General features: G+C 43.9%; 2 protein-coding genes across 3 annotated transcripts; one reads left to right on the top strand and one right to left on the bottom strand.

Annotated features, from left to right (window-relative positions):
- Window positions 1-423: 423 nt before the first annotated feature.
- MED19 (mediator complex subunit 19) lies at window positions 424-5978 on the bottom strand. The gene is made up of 5 exons (XM_033120929.1): window positions 5627-5978; window positions 1658-1914; window positions 1395-1491; window positions 992-1086; window positions 424-817 (listed from the first exon to the last, which is right to left on the bottom strand). The coding sequence occupies exons 1-5, from the start codon at window positions 5892-5894 to the stop codon at window positions 749-751; spliced, it is 786 nt and encodes a 261-aa protein (XP_032976820.1). The 5' UTR covers window positions 5895-5978; the 3' UTR covers window positions 424-748.
- A 235-nt stretch (window positions 5979-6213) lies between these two features.
- On the top strand, window positions 6214-15026 carry TMX2 (thioredoxin related transmembrane protein 2). 2 transcript variants are annotated; one of them, XM_033120924.1, is made up of 8 exons: window positions 6214-6480; window positions 12105-12165; window positions 12371-12484; window positions 12754-12830; window positions 13062-13168; window positions 13348-13413; window positions 13501-13630; window positions 14162-15026. In XM_033120924.1, exons 1-8 carry the CDS (start codon window positions 6214-6216, stop codon window positions 14306-14308), a joined length of 969 nt encoding a protein of 322 aa, XP_032976815.1. In that variant the 3' UTR covers window positions 14309-15026. The 2 variants fall into 2 exon arrangements, with proteins under 2 accessions (XP_032976815.1, XP_032976816.1); XM_033120925.1 differs by lacking the exon at window positions 14162-15026 and having other exon boundaries at window positions 6223-6480; window positions 13348-13402; window positions 13501-13593.
- Window positions 15027-15039: the final 13 nt, after the last annotated feature.

The following is a 15039-nucleotide window of genomic DNA, read 5'->3' as shown; positions in this document are numbered from 1 at the left end:
TAAGCATTACCTTTGCTTGCCTGATGTTTACTTCAAAAAGAAATCATAGGCTTGACCAAGAATCACCCTGCTGAAATACACTGGTGGTTGTGGGTAGTTTTTCAGTTGGTTATTGTTTCAACACACAATTGACTTAGTTGGGCTCTAACTGGATCAGTCCTTCAGATGCAGCCTGAAGCTCATCCAGCTGCTTGGCTCTCAACATTATGGGCAGGGTGATACACAGCTGCTGTGGAAAGGTAATGAGCAAGCTCTGCCTACCTTTTGGACCACATTCTCCAGTCTCATTTTGGCTATTTCCCTGCCTGCTGATGAGGTAATGTAATACAAGACCCAGATCCCCTCAGATCTTAGCATGCTTTGCCTTAAACCCCGACTCTCAGAGAAGGGTACTTACCTCTTAAAAAGGCAGCCACACTTCAGCCAGTTTGATAAATGCCATTTTTTTTTCAAAAAAAGAAAAACCCTAACAAATCAGATAAAGTCCTAAATCAGACAAACTGCACAAAAAAAGAGATGAAAGCTTCCTGGGAGAGGAAGAGATGTCCATGAGAAAGCTGGGCTGAGCCTTAGAAAAGCATGGCCCTTCTCTCATAATGCATTACTCTTAACCGAGCACAGCAGGAGCTGCCTTCTGTTCCAGCTGCAGGGGATGCTACGAAGGCTGTGTCCAAAAGCCCGGAGGCAGCTTCTGTCAGCAGGTTTAGTTCAGTAGGAAAAGTCATCCTGGCAGAGTCCAGTGGTCCTGTTAGCGCAGGCTGCTGCTGCTGCTGGCCTGAGAGCTGCCCATACTTGGGTGGTCTGGACTGTGTCGGTTCTGGGGAAAACAAAGGAGGGGTAAAAACTAGGACGTAGCCTTGGCCTGGATCAGGGCTGTACAGGAAAGCACTGTAACCTGCTCTGGGTCCAACCTGAGGCCATGGACTCGGTGTAGGACCGGGGTGAGACATGGGGAGACCCACTGGGCTGCAGCAACAGGCCTCTACCCTACCTTCTTTTTCTTCTTCTCTTTCTTCTTTCTTTTCCGTTCAGGATCCTCTTCTTTTTTCTTTTTCTTCTTCTTGTGATCCGAATCAGATGGTGTTTCTGTAGGAGACATTAGGCGCCTATCACCTGTAGAGCTCAAAATTCCCTCCTAGGACTCTGCAGACTACAGAAAAGCCCTAGTTAGGGGCAAATGCTTCTCTTCAAATGGCCAGAGGCTACCAAGGCACGGCTAAGGCCCCGTCCCAAGCTCCTACTTGCCCAGGAGACCCCAGGACATCAGTTTCTTCTTTCAGGAGAATTTGGGAGTCCAGGGCTCCATAAGGAACTTAACTGGGTTTTTAACTGAGGAAGGCTGAACCAGATTCAGAACGTTAGGTTTTCTGCTTTGTAACAGAACTGCTTCTTACCTGGGGGGACAGGATCCTGGGTACGGCTCTGCTTGTGCTTGTGCTTGTTCTTCTTCTTGGGAGGCTGAATGTGCATCAGACGACACTGCTCCGGCAACTGAAGGAACCAAAGGGAGGTCCAGGTGAGTGGAGTGAGGAAATCCCTTGCTCCCATCATCTGGTCTGCTCAGTAAGTTAGGAAGGAACAGACTTGGACAGAAAAACTACCTCCATGCCTTTCAGGCCTCCCCATTTGCCTTCTTCCTCCCCAAGAGGGGACTCACCGGGCCAGTGTGGAGGCGGAAACCAGCCAGCATGGTCCCTGTGATAGGATTGAAAGAGCCACCGAGAATAGGGGGCTTCTCGATGAGGGAGCGGAGGCTGCTGTTATCATGGGAACCAGGCAGATCAATCATCCCTGGCAGGTCAGGCAGGAAGTTACTCAGCTTCTCCTTCACTTTCTTCCCACAAAATTTATTATAGTCATGTTCCAGGTTGTAGTGTGTGATCAGGTTGGTGCTGCCTGTCAACTCGGTGCTACCTAGAGGACACAGGGAGGAGGATAAAATATTAGTCCCAAGAGTAGAAAATTGTTAAGTCACCCAGAGGGACTATATTTTAGCCTAAATAAGGAATCCTTCAAGTGAGAATTACTAAAATATTTAAATTTATTTTTAAATAATAGCAAAAGTAAATAACATGAACTAAAACCACAATACTAAAGAAGGGTAGGTTGGAATGGGAATGAGGGGAAAAAAGGCAAAAATCCAAATAGGGCAGAGATGGAAACTGCTCTCACCCAAAGAAGAAGACACTTCTCTCCTTGGACTAAGCACAATAACTTCCATGATGCTTACTCTGTGCTGAACACTGATCTGAGTGCTTTTCATAGAAAGGGATAGTGCGAAATTATACTCCCTAACACGACCGGGATAGTAGTACCTCACAGCCCAGCTACAACCAAGCTAAGAGCCAAATATGACCCAATGGCTTCCTTTTTTTTCTCTCCAAACACTGATCACCTTTACACAGAAAAAACAGCCAGGAGATTTTTCTAGCTACTGTTGTCTAACTTATTATCACCATCTTTATTCCTCCTCATAATAATGAGTATAATGCTTTGCCTAGAAAAAAGAAATGTTTGATTAGAAGCTGGGCAACTAGAATTCTAATCCTAGATGTCCTCTATGCCTCAGTTTCTTATCTATGGAATGTGGTAATAACTATCTTAAGTGCGTTAAATTTTTTTGCAAGGTTCAAATGAAAACATACTGAAAAATATAAAGTATTATATAAATGTGAGGCAATCTCAGCATAAATATTGTATATCTGACTTTTGCCAAATAATGTAAACTCATTAGTAATTTAATAAGGATCCCAGTGGCAAGGGTGGGAATATCTAGCCTACAAGTTCATCTAGAGTTATGATAAACACAAAGGGTAAAATGACAAAAGTTGCTTGTTTATAATCCTTCACTTGGGAAAACTCAGGTTCTGAACTGTGAGCCCTGAGGGCAGACAATGCCTTGTTCACTCATGTATGGCTGATGCCCAAACCAGCCACACTTGGTGCTCAATAACTATTAAATGAACAAGGAATTTTTTTCCCTTCATACCTCTAGGCATTACCCTATTCTTTTTCTGTATTTTCATATCAAACATCTCAGAAAAGTGATCTGTTACTATCAGAGGCTCAGTGCCACACTGCCTTTCCTCATAACTTGGCACTACCTTATGCCATTACAGTGTCCTGAGTTCCCCCGCCCCAGTCAGCTCTCCTCCTTCCAGGTGGTTATGCTCAAGGCTCAGGTGAAACGGCACTTTGCTATTTCTGAGTCCATCCAACTTTCTATCAGTTCTATGAAGATGATTTATAAATCTCTCTCTCCGGCCCTGACTCCTTTCCTGAAAACTAATCTTGTATTTCCAACTTCCACTTAGTCAATTCCATGCAGATTCTATTTTTTTTTTAAAACTCTGAATCTTCCTCACTTCATTGATGGTTTCTCTATTTCAATACATGGCACACCCATTTTCGAGATATTTTTAGAAGCAATACTCCTCAGTTCAAAAATCAGTGGTTTCCTATTACTCTCAGGAAAAAGCTCAATTCCTTTGACTGGCACTCATGGTTAAACACATCTTACTGTAACTTAGCTTTGGGGCCCACTCAACCATCAGTCCCCTATGCAAACTTTCTGATCCATCCAAAATGGGTCTCCATTATCTCCTGAAAAAAAAACAAAACACCCTCATAGTGTTTCCTTTTAAGAAATTTCTGTCAGGAAAATTTCTGTTAGGACCTAATTATAGGAAAATTCTTCCTAATATTCCTCACCAATACATGAATTCTTCAAAGTCCAGTCAAGTGACAACTTATTCTTGCTGTCATCTTTTTTTTTTTTTAAGGAGGGCACAGCTCCCAGTGGCCCATGTGGGGATCGAACTGGCAACCTTGGTGCTACCAGCACCACCCTCTAAACAACTGAGCTAACTGGCCACCCTTCTTGCTGTCATTTTGGATAACAAGGAACACATTTTGAAAACCATCATGTAGTTCTTAATAGTTGCCCTATGTGAGGCATGACCACAAAGTAATGAGATTGGCCTTGACAAGAAATATGGTCACTGTCCTCAAACCACATAATTTGCATCCCTAAGTAAAATAAGCTTTTAATCTCTCTTCTCACCACATGCCCCCACCTTTCTACACACCCCGCGTTTGTCCAGAATATCTATTCAACATCTGTCAATTAATTGAGATACAATCAGAACTGGTAAGGATAAAGAAACTGCTGGTAGACATCAACCACCAACCAACCAAAGGGAAGTCAACCTCTTTATACTTGTTTTTTAAACTATAAAGTGAAGATAATGTCTACTTCAGAGGGCTATTCTACGTATTAAATTCATTATTATTTCCCTCGACTGGTGATGTAGCAGTAGGACTTGGGATTAACTGAAAGGCATGTTGGAGTCTTAACTTGTTCAGAATGACTCTTGACTTGCACCTCTTCAAACTTGTTCCTTCCTGGTCTCCATACTACCGTCCGCTCAATTATTCAGGCCAAGAATTTACAAGTCATCCTTAACTCCTCTCTTCCTTATTTTTATATTCAGTCCTTCATTCCAGTCAGCTCTAACTTATCTTGTATGCATTCATTTGTGTCCTCTACTGCTATCATTTAGTCCAAACCATGATCTCTTAACTGGATTACTGAGCAGTTTAACTTCTGATTGATTCCCTCACATTCCATCCCTTGTGTAGCTGCTTGAATGATTAAAAATAAGTCAGATTATGTCACCATCCTGTGTTAAAATGGATTCCCCCTGAACTTAAAATCTAAATGCTTTATAAACGCCTCTGCCTGCCTGGCCCACCTATATCTTCTGTCACTCTTTCCCTGTTCACGTCACTGGAGTCCAAATGGTTTTCTATCCTTTCCAAGCTTTTTCTCACATCAGGGCTTCTGATTTCATTTCTTGTATTTAGAATTATCCCTCTCACTCCTACATAGCTGGCTCTTTTTCTATGCTTCCATTTTAGCTCAAATGGTACCTACTCAGCAAGGGCTTCTCTGATCACTTTAGCTAAAGTAGTTGTGTCCCCTTAATTCTTTGACGTGTTTTTTTTCCTTGTAGCACTAACCACTATCTGCTGTTAATCTGGTTTACTCTGCGTTCCCCCACTGAAATGTAAACTCCAAAAAAAGCAAGGATCCTGTCAGTCTCGTTCACAGTTGTATCTTCAGCATTTAGAACAGTGGTACACAGCAAATGCTCAACAAAATCACTTTCTGAAAGAATCTGATTTAATTTAATTCTGTCACTTCTTCAAACAGATGAAGAAACGCTGAGACCCTGAGGGTAACATGTTCCAAATCAAGAGCAAGTTTGTGACAGATTTGAAACGAAAACCTCAGGACCACAGTGATGTTGAATCGGGACTCTCGAGTTCCAAACTCACTCTGGATAATTTTTAGGGAACCATAATAAACCAGTGTCAGGGACAACGAACGGATATAGCGTGAAAAATGGTTACGGAGATGCATTCTCTTCCCACCTTGAATCCACCCCAAGACTCACGTCATCGGTTTGGTTGTGAATTCTCAGAGGCCTTTGGACTTAGAGCTCCAAGGGCCTAACACGCGTTGTCTAGGTTACCTTGCACCTCCGCCGGCCGGCTAAGACCCACGCCCATCACCCCCTCCTTAGGATCTGATTGGCTGGCTACGGCCAGGCCTAGTACTCACCTGGCAGTTCCCTCATTAGGTAGAAGGGACCACAACCAGCTGCTGACTTGTCGGCGCCGGGAGGGGCCGTGACCGTGGTGGGGGGCGGAGCCGTGCCAGGTCCCCCGCCTGGAGGAGGGGGAGGCGGGGGTGGAGGTTTTCCTGGTCCGAAGCCGAGTGCGGCTGGAGGCGGGGGTGGGTCAGCCTGAGCTCCGAACAGCGCCGTGAAATTCTCCATCTTCCCCTCTACTCCGGCGCTGTCCGGGTGTCTGGCGCTAGTGGTTTTCATTGGACAATCTTTTCACGGTGTACCGCCCTCTTCCTCCGTGAGCCGCTTATCATTGGATGTCTTGGGGCCCGCCTACTTTTTCCGGCAACTACTTCCGTCGCTTTCTGAGCACGTTCAGGATGTGCTATCTCACCCTATTAATTTCTCTGTTGTTTCCGCTCGTCACAGTCACATATCCAATAAAATGACTTAGGTGGAAAAAACGACAGTTAGGTTGACCAATAAAGTGTGAAATCCGTTTTTCAGGTCCTCCCTACTGTAGTGGCCAATCATAGATACACTTCCGGGTCCGGAGGCGGTGCATCCGAGACTAGGCCCAATGGAAGTCTCAATGGTGGGAGAGGCGGGGCCAGACTTATCGACCCTGAAGAGCGGCGAGCGCCCCGGGGCCAAGAAGATGGCGGTCCTGGCACCTTTAATTGCTCTGGTGTATTCGGTGCCGCGCCTTTCACGATGGCTGGCCCGACCTTACTACCTTCTGTCTGCCCTGCTCTCTGCTGCCTTCCTTCTCGTGAGGAAGCTGCCCCCGCTCTGCCACACTCTCCCCACGCAACGCGAAGATGGCAACCCGTGTGACTTTGACTGGGTGAGCGACCCCCACCTTAGGACCCCGCGACCTTGACTGTCCTTTCCCCCGCTATTGCATCCAGGGGCCCCGAAGTTTCCGTCTTTGAGAACTCACACCTGAGTTTTTCAAACTCTAGCCGACTTACCATTAAGAGCATGGGGCCTGGACCGTCATCGAGTCTAAATTTCTTCATGTTTAATTAAGATGGGAAAACAGCAGATTAGCCTGCATAACAGCCTGGGCCTTCTGATTCTTGAGTCCAGGGTTTTTTTCATCTTACCATTCATACTCGTCAACAGCACTCCCCAAACTCTACACACCTATGTACAGTCTTTTACAGTGCTGCTCATGTGTAAAGCCACTTAAGGAGCCGGGTAGATAAACAAGGCAAGTAGTAGTATTTCCTTTTTATTGGTGAAGAAATGATTTCTGCGTGATTAGGAGACTTGCCCTAGGTCACACAACGAGTGGGTGACTGGGATTGGGAACCTCTCTTCTGGCCATAGGACCTGCACACTCTTAATCACCCATTTCTTCGTTAACATTTCCTGAATGAGTGCTATATGCTAGGCACTGTGGTGCATCCCGAGGCTGCCAAAATGAATAAGGATGCCAAAATGAATAAAATTGTTAGGCTTATCGGAAAGGAATTGTAAAACATCCTAAAGAAATCTGTCTCAAGCCTCTTGCTGCACTTCCTGAGTAGGAGTGAAGGGACCACTTAGACAAATGAACTGAAGCTCTACGCCCTCTGCTGTATGGCAGCATCTGTGTTCTGAGGAAGGAGGGTCACCCTGAGTTTTTTGTCTTTTTTCCATTCCTCCCCCCAAAAATGAGCCTTGAACTTTACCAGAACTCACTCCCTTACTTTTATTCTCCATCCCTTGTTTACTCTTTCATACTTCCTCTGCCCTTTCCCAGACAGTATTATTAATTAGCTCAAGTGTAGCCATGCTACTGCAAAAGATTCCTGTTTTTATCTGATATTATATACCACTAACCAAAGTGGGACTCAAAAATATAAATGCAGGGCGCGTTTAAAGTCTGGCTTCCCAGCAGTTGTTACAGTTTGGGCTCAAATAAACTGATAAACATTCTCTAAAAACAGCAAGGAAAAAAAAAGTATACACACAGACGCACACACACACACATATAAAGATTTCAATAAGTGTAAGGACATTTTATATAATTAATTTATCTGTGTACTCTAGTATGCAAAATACTGGAAGGTTTTATATTTTGTTATTACTCTGGTACAATTTTCTTTTAACTACAGATGGTCCTTGACTTACGATTTTTCAACTTTAGAGTGGTGTGAAAGTGATATACATTCAGTAGAAACCATGCTTCGAGTTTTGAATTTTGATCTTTTTCTAGGCTAGCAGTATGTTTTATGATACTCTGTCGTGATTCTGGCCAGTGGCATTGAGCCATAGCTCCCAGTTACCCACGCCTTCAAGAGGGTGAACAACCGATACTCTATTGTGTAGTATTAAATACCTTTTCAACTTATGATATTTTCAATTTTAATGATGGGTTTATCGGGTTCATCGTGAGTCGTGGAGCATCTCTACTTAGGGTTGATATCCAGTGTTTTCCTGGAAAATCTGTGCTTTACTGAATCACCTTGGTGATTGGGAAGTTAGGATATTAGAGTAAATAATGTTAGCAATAACAGGTCAACCTCAAATTTTCAGTGGCTTAACAGAATAAAAGTTGATTTCTATTTTCTTAAAATAAAAGGAAAGAATCAAGCATTTTACTTTTCTTGTATACTATCTCAACATAACCATATAATTAATAAGGGAATGTTCGTATCTTAACAGGAGAATTTGAGCTAATAAATACAGAAGGAATGATCGAATTTAAAAATCATTTAGCAAACCCTAATGAAATAATAAACCTAGGCATTGATTGTCTGTGGATACTGACACCATCATACAGAAGGTTGATAGGTCCTCTGAAGGGATGGAATAGAGAGTATCTAGCACCACCTACGATGTATTTTTGGCAAAAGATTGGGGTTTTATTGTATTCAAACCTCTAGATTTCACTGCCACTTTACAAGAAATATGGGAGACAGATCATCATCAGAACAAATACCGTAAGTGTGCGAGCAGCCAAATCCAGAAAGTGGGAAAGCTGACACTGCAACTGACTCAATTTCTTCAACAAATAACTAGCTTGGGGTAAAAAGGAAAAGCAGTTATCCTTTAGAGACTAAGGAAGACCTTAATCAGCCAAAAGTAATGTGTGCATCTTGCTTGCTTGTTCCTGATTTAAGCAAACAACTGTACAAAGACAATTTGAGGTAATTGGGATCATTTGAATAAGGACCAAGTATTAGATGACATTAAGGAATTATTAATTGTGTTAGGTATGATACTGGTATTTTGGTTTGTTAAAAAAAGGTCCATATCTGTGAGATACACACTGAAGTATTTACAGGTGAAATGATATAGTTGGAATTTGCTTTTAGTTTCTCCAGCAAAAAACGTGGCTAGCATAGACGAAATGGAAGCATTTTGGCAAAATGTTACTGTTGAAGCTGAGTAATAGAGCTTCATTAAAGTATTGTACAGGAGGAAAAATAGTTTCCCTCTATCCTTCTGAGGTCTTGGCTGAGACCGCTGTAATAAAAGACAAAGACAAAGACACAGAAGTCTCATGTACAAGGTCAGACAATTAAGTTCGCAAACTCATCCTAGAAAAAGTGCTCCATATCTCATGGCTAAATATCACTACGTTCACTTTTGAAGTCCTCCCCTTGGGAAGCTATACACCGACGCCAGCACCTAGTCCACCCTTCAAAGCAATTTTGGAACTTTTTCTGGAATGGCCATCAGAGCTGTTGTCATATTACCCTTGATGTCCTGAATGTCATCAAAATGTCTTCCTTTGAATATTTCTTTTATCTTCGGGTGAAGAAAGAAGTCATTGGGGGCCAGATCAGGTGAGTAGGGAGGGTGTTCCAATACAGTTATTTGTTTACTGGCTAAAAACTCCCTCACAGACAGTGCTGTGTGAGCTGGTGCATTGTCGTGAAGCAAGAGCCATGAATTATTGGTGAAAAGTTCAGGTCATGTAACTTTTTCACGCAGGCTTTTCAGCACTTCCAAATAGTAAACTTGGTTAACTGTCCAGTTGGTACAAATTCATAATGAATAATCCCTCTGATATCAAAAAAGGTTAGCAACATCCTTGCAACAAGTTCACAAACTTAATTGTCAGACCTCATACACATGTGAGATACCCAAAGAGAAATAAGTGACTCAAAGAGGAGGCTTACCACTCTGGCTTATATAGCATCTTCAACAAAGGAAAATACATTTGGAGAAATGATTGGATAAAGGGACGCAGGGTTTTTTGTTTGTTTGTTTGTTTTTGGGTTTTTTTTAGTGCTTTTTTTTTTTATTATTATTATTGGGGAAGGGGAACAGGACTTTATTGGGGAACAGTGTGTACTTCCAGGACTTTTTTCCAAGTCAAGTTGTCCTTTCCATCTTAGTTGTCGAGGGTGCTGTTCAGCTTCAAGTTATTGTTTCAGTCTTAATTATGGAAGGCGCAGCTCAGCTCCAGGTCCAGTTGCCATTGCTAGTTGTGCGGGCGCAGCCCACCATCCCTTGAGGGAGAGGAACCGGCAACCTGGTGGTTGAGAGCCCACGCTCCAACCAACTGAGCCATCTGGGAGCTCAGCGGCAGCTCAGCTCAAGGTACCGCGTTCAATCTTAGTTGCAGGGGGCGCTGCCCACCATCCCTTGCGGGACTCAAGGAATCGAACTGGCAACCTTGTGGTTGAGAGCCCACTGGCCCATGTGGGAATCGAACTGGCAGCCTTCGGAGTTAGGAGCATGGAGCTCTAACCGCCTGAGCCACCGGGCCTGCCCCAGAACGCAGTTTTAAGCTTCCAAGGGCAGCAAGCTCTGGGAAGGTAAACTAATGGTAGATAAAGGCTAGCTTGTTATACAGGTGCCTCTGGTGCTATCTTCTGGCTGATAGGGTTTAAAGTTCTCTCTTGACTAACTTTTTTCTGGTAGAGAGCTTTGGAGGGACACCTTTGAAAATTTATGCCCTGCTTTTAGACAAAGGGGAAGAACAGGGAGCTTTTCTTGTATCTACTTTTCGATTGTCTTCAGGCTCAAAATAATCCTTTTATTAAAGTGGCATATTTTGGGGTGGCATATTCTGCTACCCTTCAGTATCCTCTCTAGTGTATGTTTGGAAATTTCCTTTAAAAAAGTTTTAAAACAACGAACAAACAAGCAGAACCACCAAACGGGCTCTGCTTCATAGAGTTATTCTGGAACCCAGTCTCGTACTCTCTTCAACCTATGGCCTTAGGTCATCCCTGTATCATCCAGCCAGAATATGAAGAAAGAAAGCTGGAATGCAGAGACACCCTTTCTTACTGCCTGGGTGCAGAAGTGTCATCACTTCCACTCACATTCCATTCAGGAGTGCTAATCACAGTTCTACCTAGATGCAGAGACTGAGAGAGTGTAGCTGCAGTATGCCTAGGAAGAAAAGGAAATAAGGTTTGGAATATACACAGCCAGTATTCACCATAGACCCATTCTATGTCTTTAGAGAACACTCCTTTTAGTCCTATCTTTGGTCTCCTGATTAACCAGTTCCCCTTTTAAATTCATCTTTCCACAATTGTAAGTCTCAATTCTAAACCAATTTCATTTGTGAAAACTCTTCCTGATTTCTGCTCAGGTGTAATGTTTAGAAAGGTCTGCATCTTCTCCAATCCTCATTTTACATGTCCATTTGTAAATCCTGTCAACTTTTTGTTGGAGATTGAGGCTAAAAACCTACGTCGCCGACTCCTAGCTGTAAATCTGAGTTGATTGGTTCTGTCTGAAGTAATGCTTTGGGCCCCTGTATTATAAACAGCTGTGGAAGGTCTCAGACCATCCCATCCATAGTTGCCCTCCTCCCACGCTTTCTCGCACAGGGCTCTTATTCCTCACTGCAGTCTTTACTGTTTAAAATTATCTTGTTTCTTTGTCATGTTGATTGTCTGTCTCACTTTGCTCCAGTGGAGCTTACGTTCTAGACTGTGAGAAAGAACATAAGCCAAGGGTACTGAAAAGGGCCTTTGAGAGCTATTAAAAGGCCTCCTTAACCTCTCAAATTATATTAAAGAAGTGTGGATTATCACTGAATATTGGGTGGAGAAGAGTGATTTAAACAAAACCAAGCAAATGGAATAACCATATATTGTATTAATGGAATCTTACTGAGAAAGTTTCTTTGGAAAAGTTTTAGCTTACCAAGGTCAGACTGAGTTGGTTGTAATATCTCACATTTTTATACCATATCATACTTGACATAACTCTTCCATGCTCATTATCACTTAATCTTCACGATAGCATTTTGAAATAGATATTCTTCAGTCAAGGAAACCAAAGCTCAGTGGTTAAGTGATTTGCTAAAAGGCACCAGCCAGCTTGTGACGGGTAGAGCCTGAACCTAGGTCTTCTGCCTGGTGTTTTTCCCTCCGTGCCTTAGCGGACTCTAGTTACATCTTTATTTTCACCATTCCCGGTTTGCATCTCTGTTGGTGTTTATTCCGTACTTGGCTCCCTATCCCACCCAGATTTGATGGCATTCCTGTCCCTTTGGTTTTGTTGCAGAGAGAAGTGGAAATCCTGATGTTTCTCAGTGCCATCGTGATGATGAAGAACCGCAGATCCAGTGAGTTCAGCCCGCCACTCGGCGGCCCCAGAGGCACTTCCCTTCATGTTAGGACTCGTCCCTCATTCCATGCCAAGGCTGAATTCCGTCTTAGGTTTTTATCCCCCTCCCCGTCTCCCATTTCAAAGCACTCCAGGAAAAGGAACAAAAAATGGGTCCTAGGCGCATGCAGCCCTGCCTGACCTGTGACATCTTTGTGTTTCAGTCACCGTGGAGCAGCATATAGGCAACATCTTCATGTTTAGTAAGGTGGCCAATGCAATTCTTTTCTTCCGCCTGGATATTCGCATGGGCCTGCTTTACATCACACTCTGCATAGGTAAGGTGCTATGAGACTGGGTTGTGGGGACCAAACCCTAACCCCCAGCCAGTTTCTCCATCCCCTTCATCCATAACTTGTACCTAAGTAATTATATGTGTGGCTCAGACGATAAGAATCTACGGAAACTAACAGGAAGGGAATGTGTCTGTGGTCTGTGTATGTCCATAAAGTGTGTTCTTTGGTGCTTGAAATCTTTGAATTGGTTTGAAAATAAATCCCCTCCCTGAGGCCTTGTAGGTTTCCTTCAACATCTTTTTTCTGTGCAGTGTTCCTGATGACGTGCAAACCTCCTCTGTACATGGGCCCTGAGTACATCAAGTACTTCAATGATAAAACCATCGATGTGAGTGCTCATCCGCCCTTTCCCGTGTGGGTCATTTTATAGTTACGCTCCCTACTCACTGGGAGGAGCAACAGTGCTTCAGAATGGAAGTCAAGGGCACTGTGGTTCATTGTGGGAGCTAGGGGAGGTGGGGAGGGGAAACCAGGATGAGAAGTTAGACGCTAAGGGCTGGACCTTTCCAGGAGCCTATGTGATCCAAGAAGTTCATTGTTTCTTCTTTGTGTGTGGCAGGAAGAGCTGGAGCGGGACAAGAGGGTCACTTGGATTGTGGAGTTCTTTGCCAATTGGTCTAATGACTGCCAATCATTTGCTCCAATCTATGCGGACCTCTCCCTCAAGTGAGTAGTGCAAAGGGAGGGAGGAGGGAAATTGAGATGTCATACCTTCCCTTACGGTTTTTTGGTCTTGATTTTTGCACACTGCAACCAAAGGCATCCCCCCACCCCATGCAATATATGTACTTCCTCTTCCCTTGATCCATTCTCTTCTTTCACTGTGTTAAATCATATATTCTCAGGTACAACTGTACAGGGCTAAATTTTGGGAAGGTGGATGTTGGACGCTACACTGATGTTAGTACACGGTATGTACCGAGGCCGAGGGTCTAAGCAGGGAATCACTTGGAATGGTGTATATAGATGCATATACAGGTATTTTCTGGGTCCTGTAGGTACAAAGTGAGCACATCACCTCTCACCAAGCAGCTTCCTACCCTGATCCTGTTCCAAGGTGGCAAGGAGGTCATGCGGCGGCCACAGATTGACAAGAAAGGACGAGCTGTCTCTTGGACTTTCTCTGAGGTACAGGAAAGAGTGGGCAAGTGGTTTGGAGAAGGGTGTGGAACAGTGGGTGGGCTTTGGAGCCCACCCTGGGTTTGATTCCTAGCTCTGCCATTTGCCCACAAGCTTTGAGAGTGTGTACGAGTTATTAGACCTCTTTCATGAATTCACTCAGCAGATTTATATTATGCTTCTACCATGTGCTAGCCCTGCGAGTACTGGGAAACAATTATAAGTTAAGATTCTGTCTCAAAGGCCCTTGTACCTACAGTCTGTAGGTCTTAGGTTCCTTGGCAATAAATTGGAGACCGTAACACTGGGCTCACAGTGGTTTTGCACGTTATGTTAGATTGTGTGCTCACAGTGACTTGCACATAATAGGTACTTAAATATTAGTTGACTTTTCCAGGTACCCAAAAAAGAGATTTAGTTAGAGTAGATTTCTGTCTTTTGCTTCTTCCTTTCCTAAACTGCGTCTAAATACTTCTTGCTTCCCAGGTCTGAAGTCTCCCTTCTAACCTGAACCCTGATGTATGCATCTCTTTTGTGCAGGAGAACGTAATCCGAGAATTCAGCTTGAATGAGCTGTATCAACGGGCCAAGAAGCTATCCAAAGCTGGAGATAATATTCCTGAGGAGCAGCCTGTGGCCCTAACCCCCACAGCAGTGCCAGATGGGGAAAGCAAGAAGGACAAATAGGTTCCCTGCCTTGTCAGTGCCTTGGTCAATTCCTGGCACCTTTGAGGCCCTGCTCCTTCTGGAACCACAAGCCTTGCCCGAGGCCTCCACCTTTTATTTATGTTTTCCCTGTTTGGCTGTGCCTGGGTAGGGCAGGGTGCTGCTTCTGATTTAAAAGAAGCATCCAGGGAATTGACAGGTACCCTCCAGGAAGGCCTCCCCTGCAGTGGCCAGCTGTTCCACTGGAGGGAGATAGCTCATGTGATGGAGTAGGAAATGCTTTCCCTCCAAGCTTGCATCAATGTGTCAAGTGCTGCCCAACACTCATGTCTCCACCACCTGTGGTTTCATTATTCCTTAGTGGACATACACAGACTACTTACACCCTAACGTAAGATGCCAGGGTACAGTCAACGCTACGAGTTTTCCAAGGACCCTTACTGCTGTAGGCCTTTCTGTCTTGGTCTGTGGCCTGCATTAGAAAATACAAACCTAATCTCGTAACTGGCCCCACGGAGAAACCTTTAACCACAGAGTTTTCTCATGAATATAGCATTGAATAATGTATTTATGGAGATTGGGAGGAAGGGGAATGGAGTTTTGAGACCTTCCTTTGGTGTGATGGGCCTGGAGAAGAAAGCCCCTGGACAGGATTGGGGTTTCACTTACCCTCCTAGCTATTGCCCCTCCCCCAGTTAGTTGATGGTTTTCCATAATAAAGAAACTGGGATTTCCTTTTGATTGCTTCTTTA

Source organism: Rhinolophus ferrumequinum, chromosome 11, assembly GCF_004115265.2.
Source record: "Rhinolophus ferrumequinum isolate MPI-CBG mRhiFer1 chromosome 11, mRhiFer1_v1.p, whole genome shotgun sequence".
Classification (NCBI taxonomy): domain Eukaryota; kingdom Metazoa; phylum Chordata; class Mammalia; order Chiroptera; family Rhinolophidae; genus Rhinolophus; species Rhinolophus ferrumequinum.
Note: the sequence above shows the minus strand (reverse complement) of the source record. Positions and strands in the feature narration are given on the sequence as shown.

Bases quoted from the DNA above. Each gene is read 5' to 3' on its own strand.
- TMX2 (XM_033120924.1), top strand. From the start codon at position 6,214: ATGGAAGTCTCAATGGTGGGAGAGGCGGGGCCAGACTTATCGACCCTG. The intron at 6,481-12,104 runs GTGAGCGACCCC...GTTTTGTTGCAG, and splicing joins ACCCGTGTGACTTTGACTGG to AGAGAAGTGGAAATCCTGAT. The intron at 13,414-13,500 runs GTATGTACCGAG...TGGGTCCTGTAG, and splicing joins TACACTGATGTTAGTACACG to GTACAAAGTGAGCACATCAC.
- MED19 (XM_033120929.1), bottom strand. From the start codon at position 5,894: ATGAAAACCACTAGCGCCAGACACCCGGACAGCGCCGGAGTAGAGGGG. The intron at 1,915-5,626 runs GTGAGTACTAGG...TGTGTCCTCTAG, and splicing joins CCTAATGAGGGAACTGCCAG to GTAGCACCGAGTTGACAGGC. The intron at 1,492-1,657 runs GTGAGTCCCCTC...TGGTTCCTTCAG, and splicing joins TCCGCCTCCACACTGGCCCG to TTGCCGGAGCAGTGTCGTCT.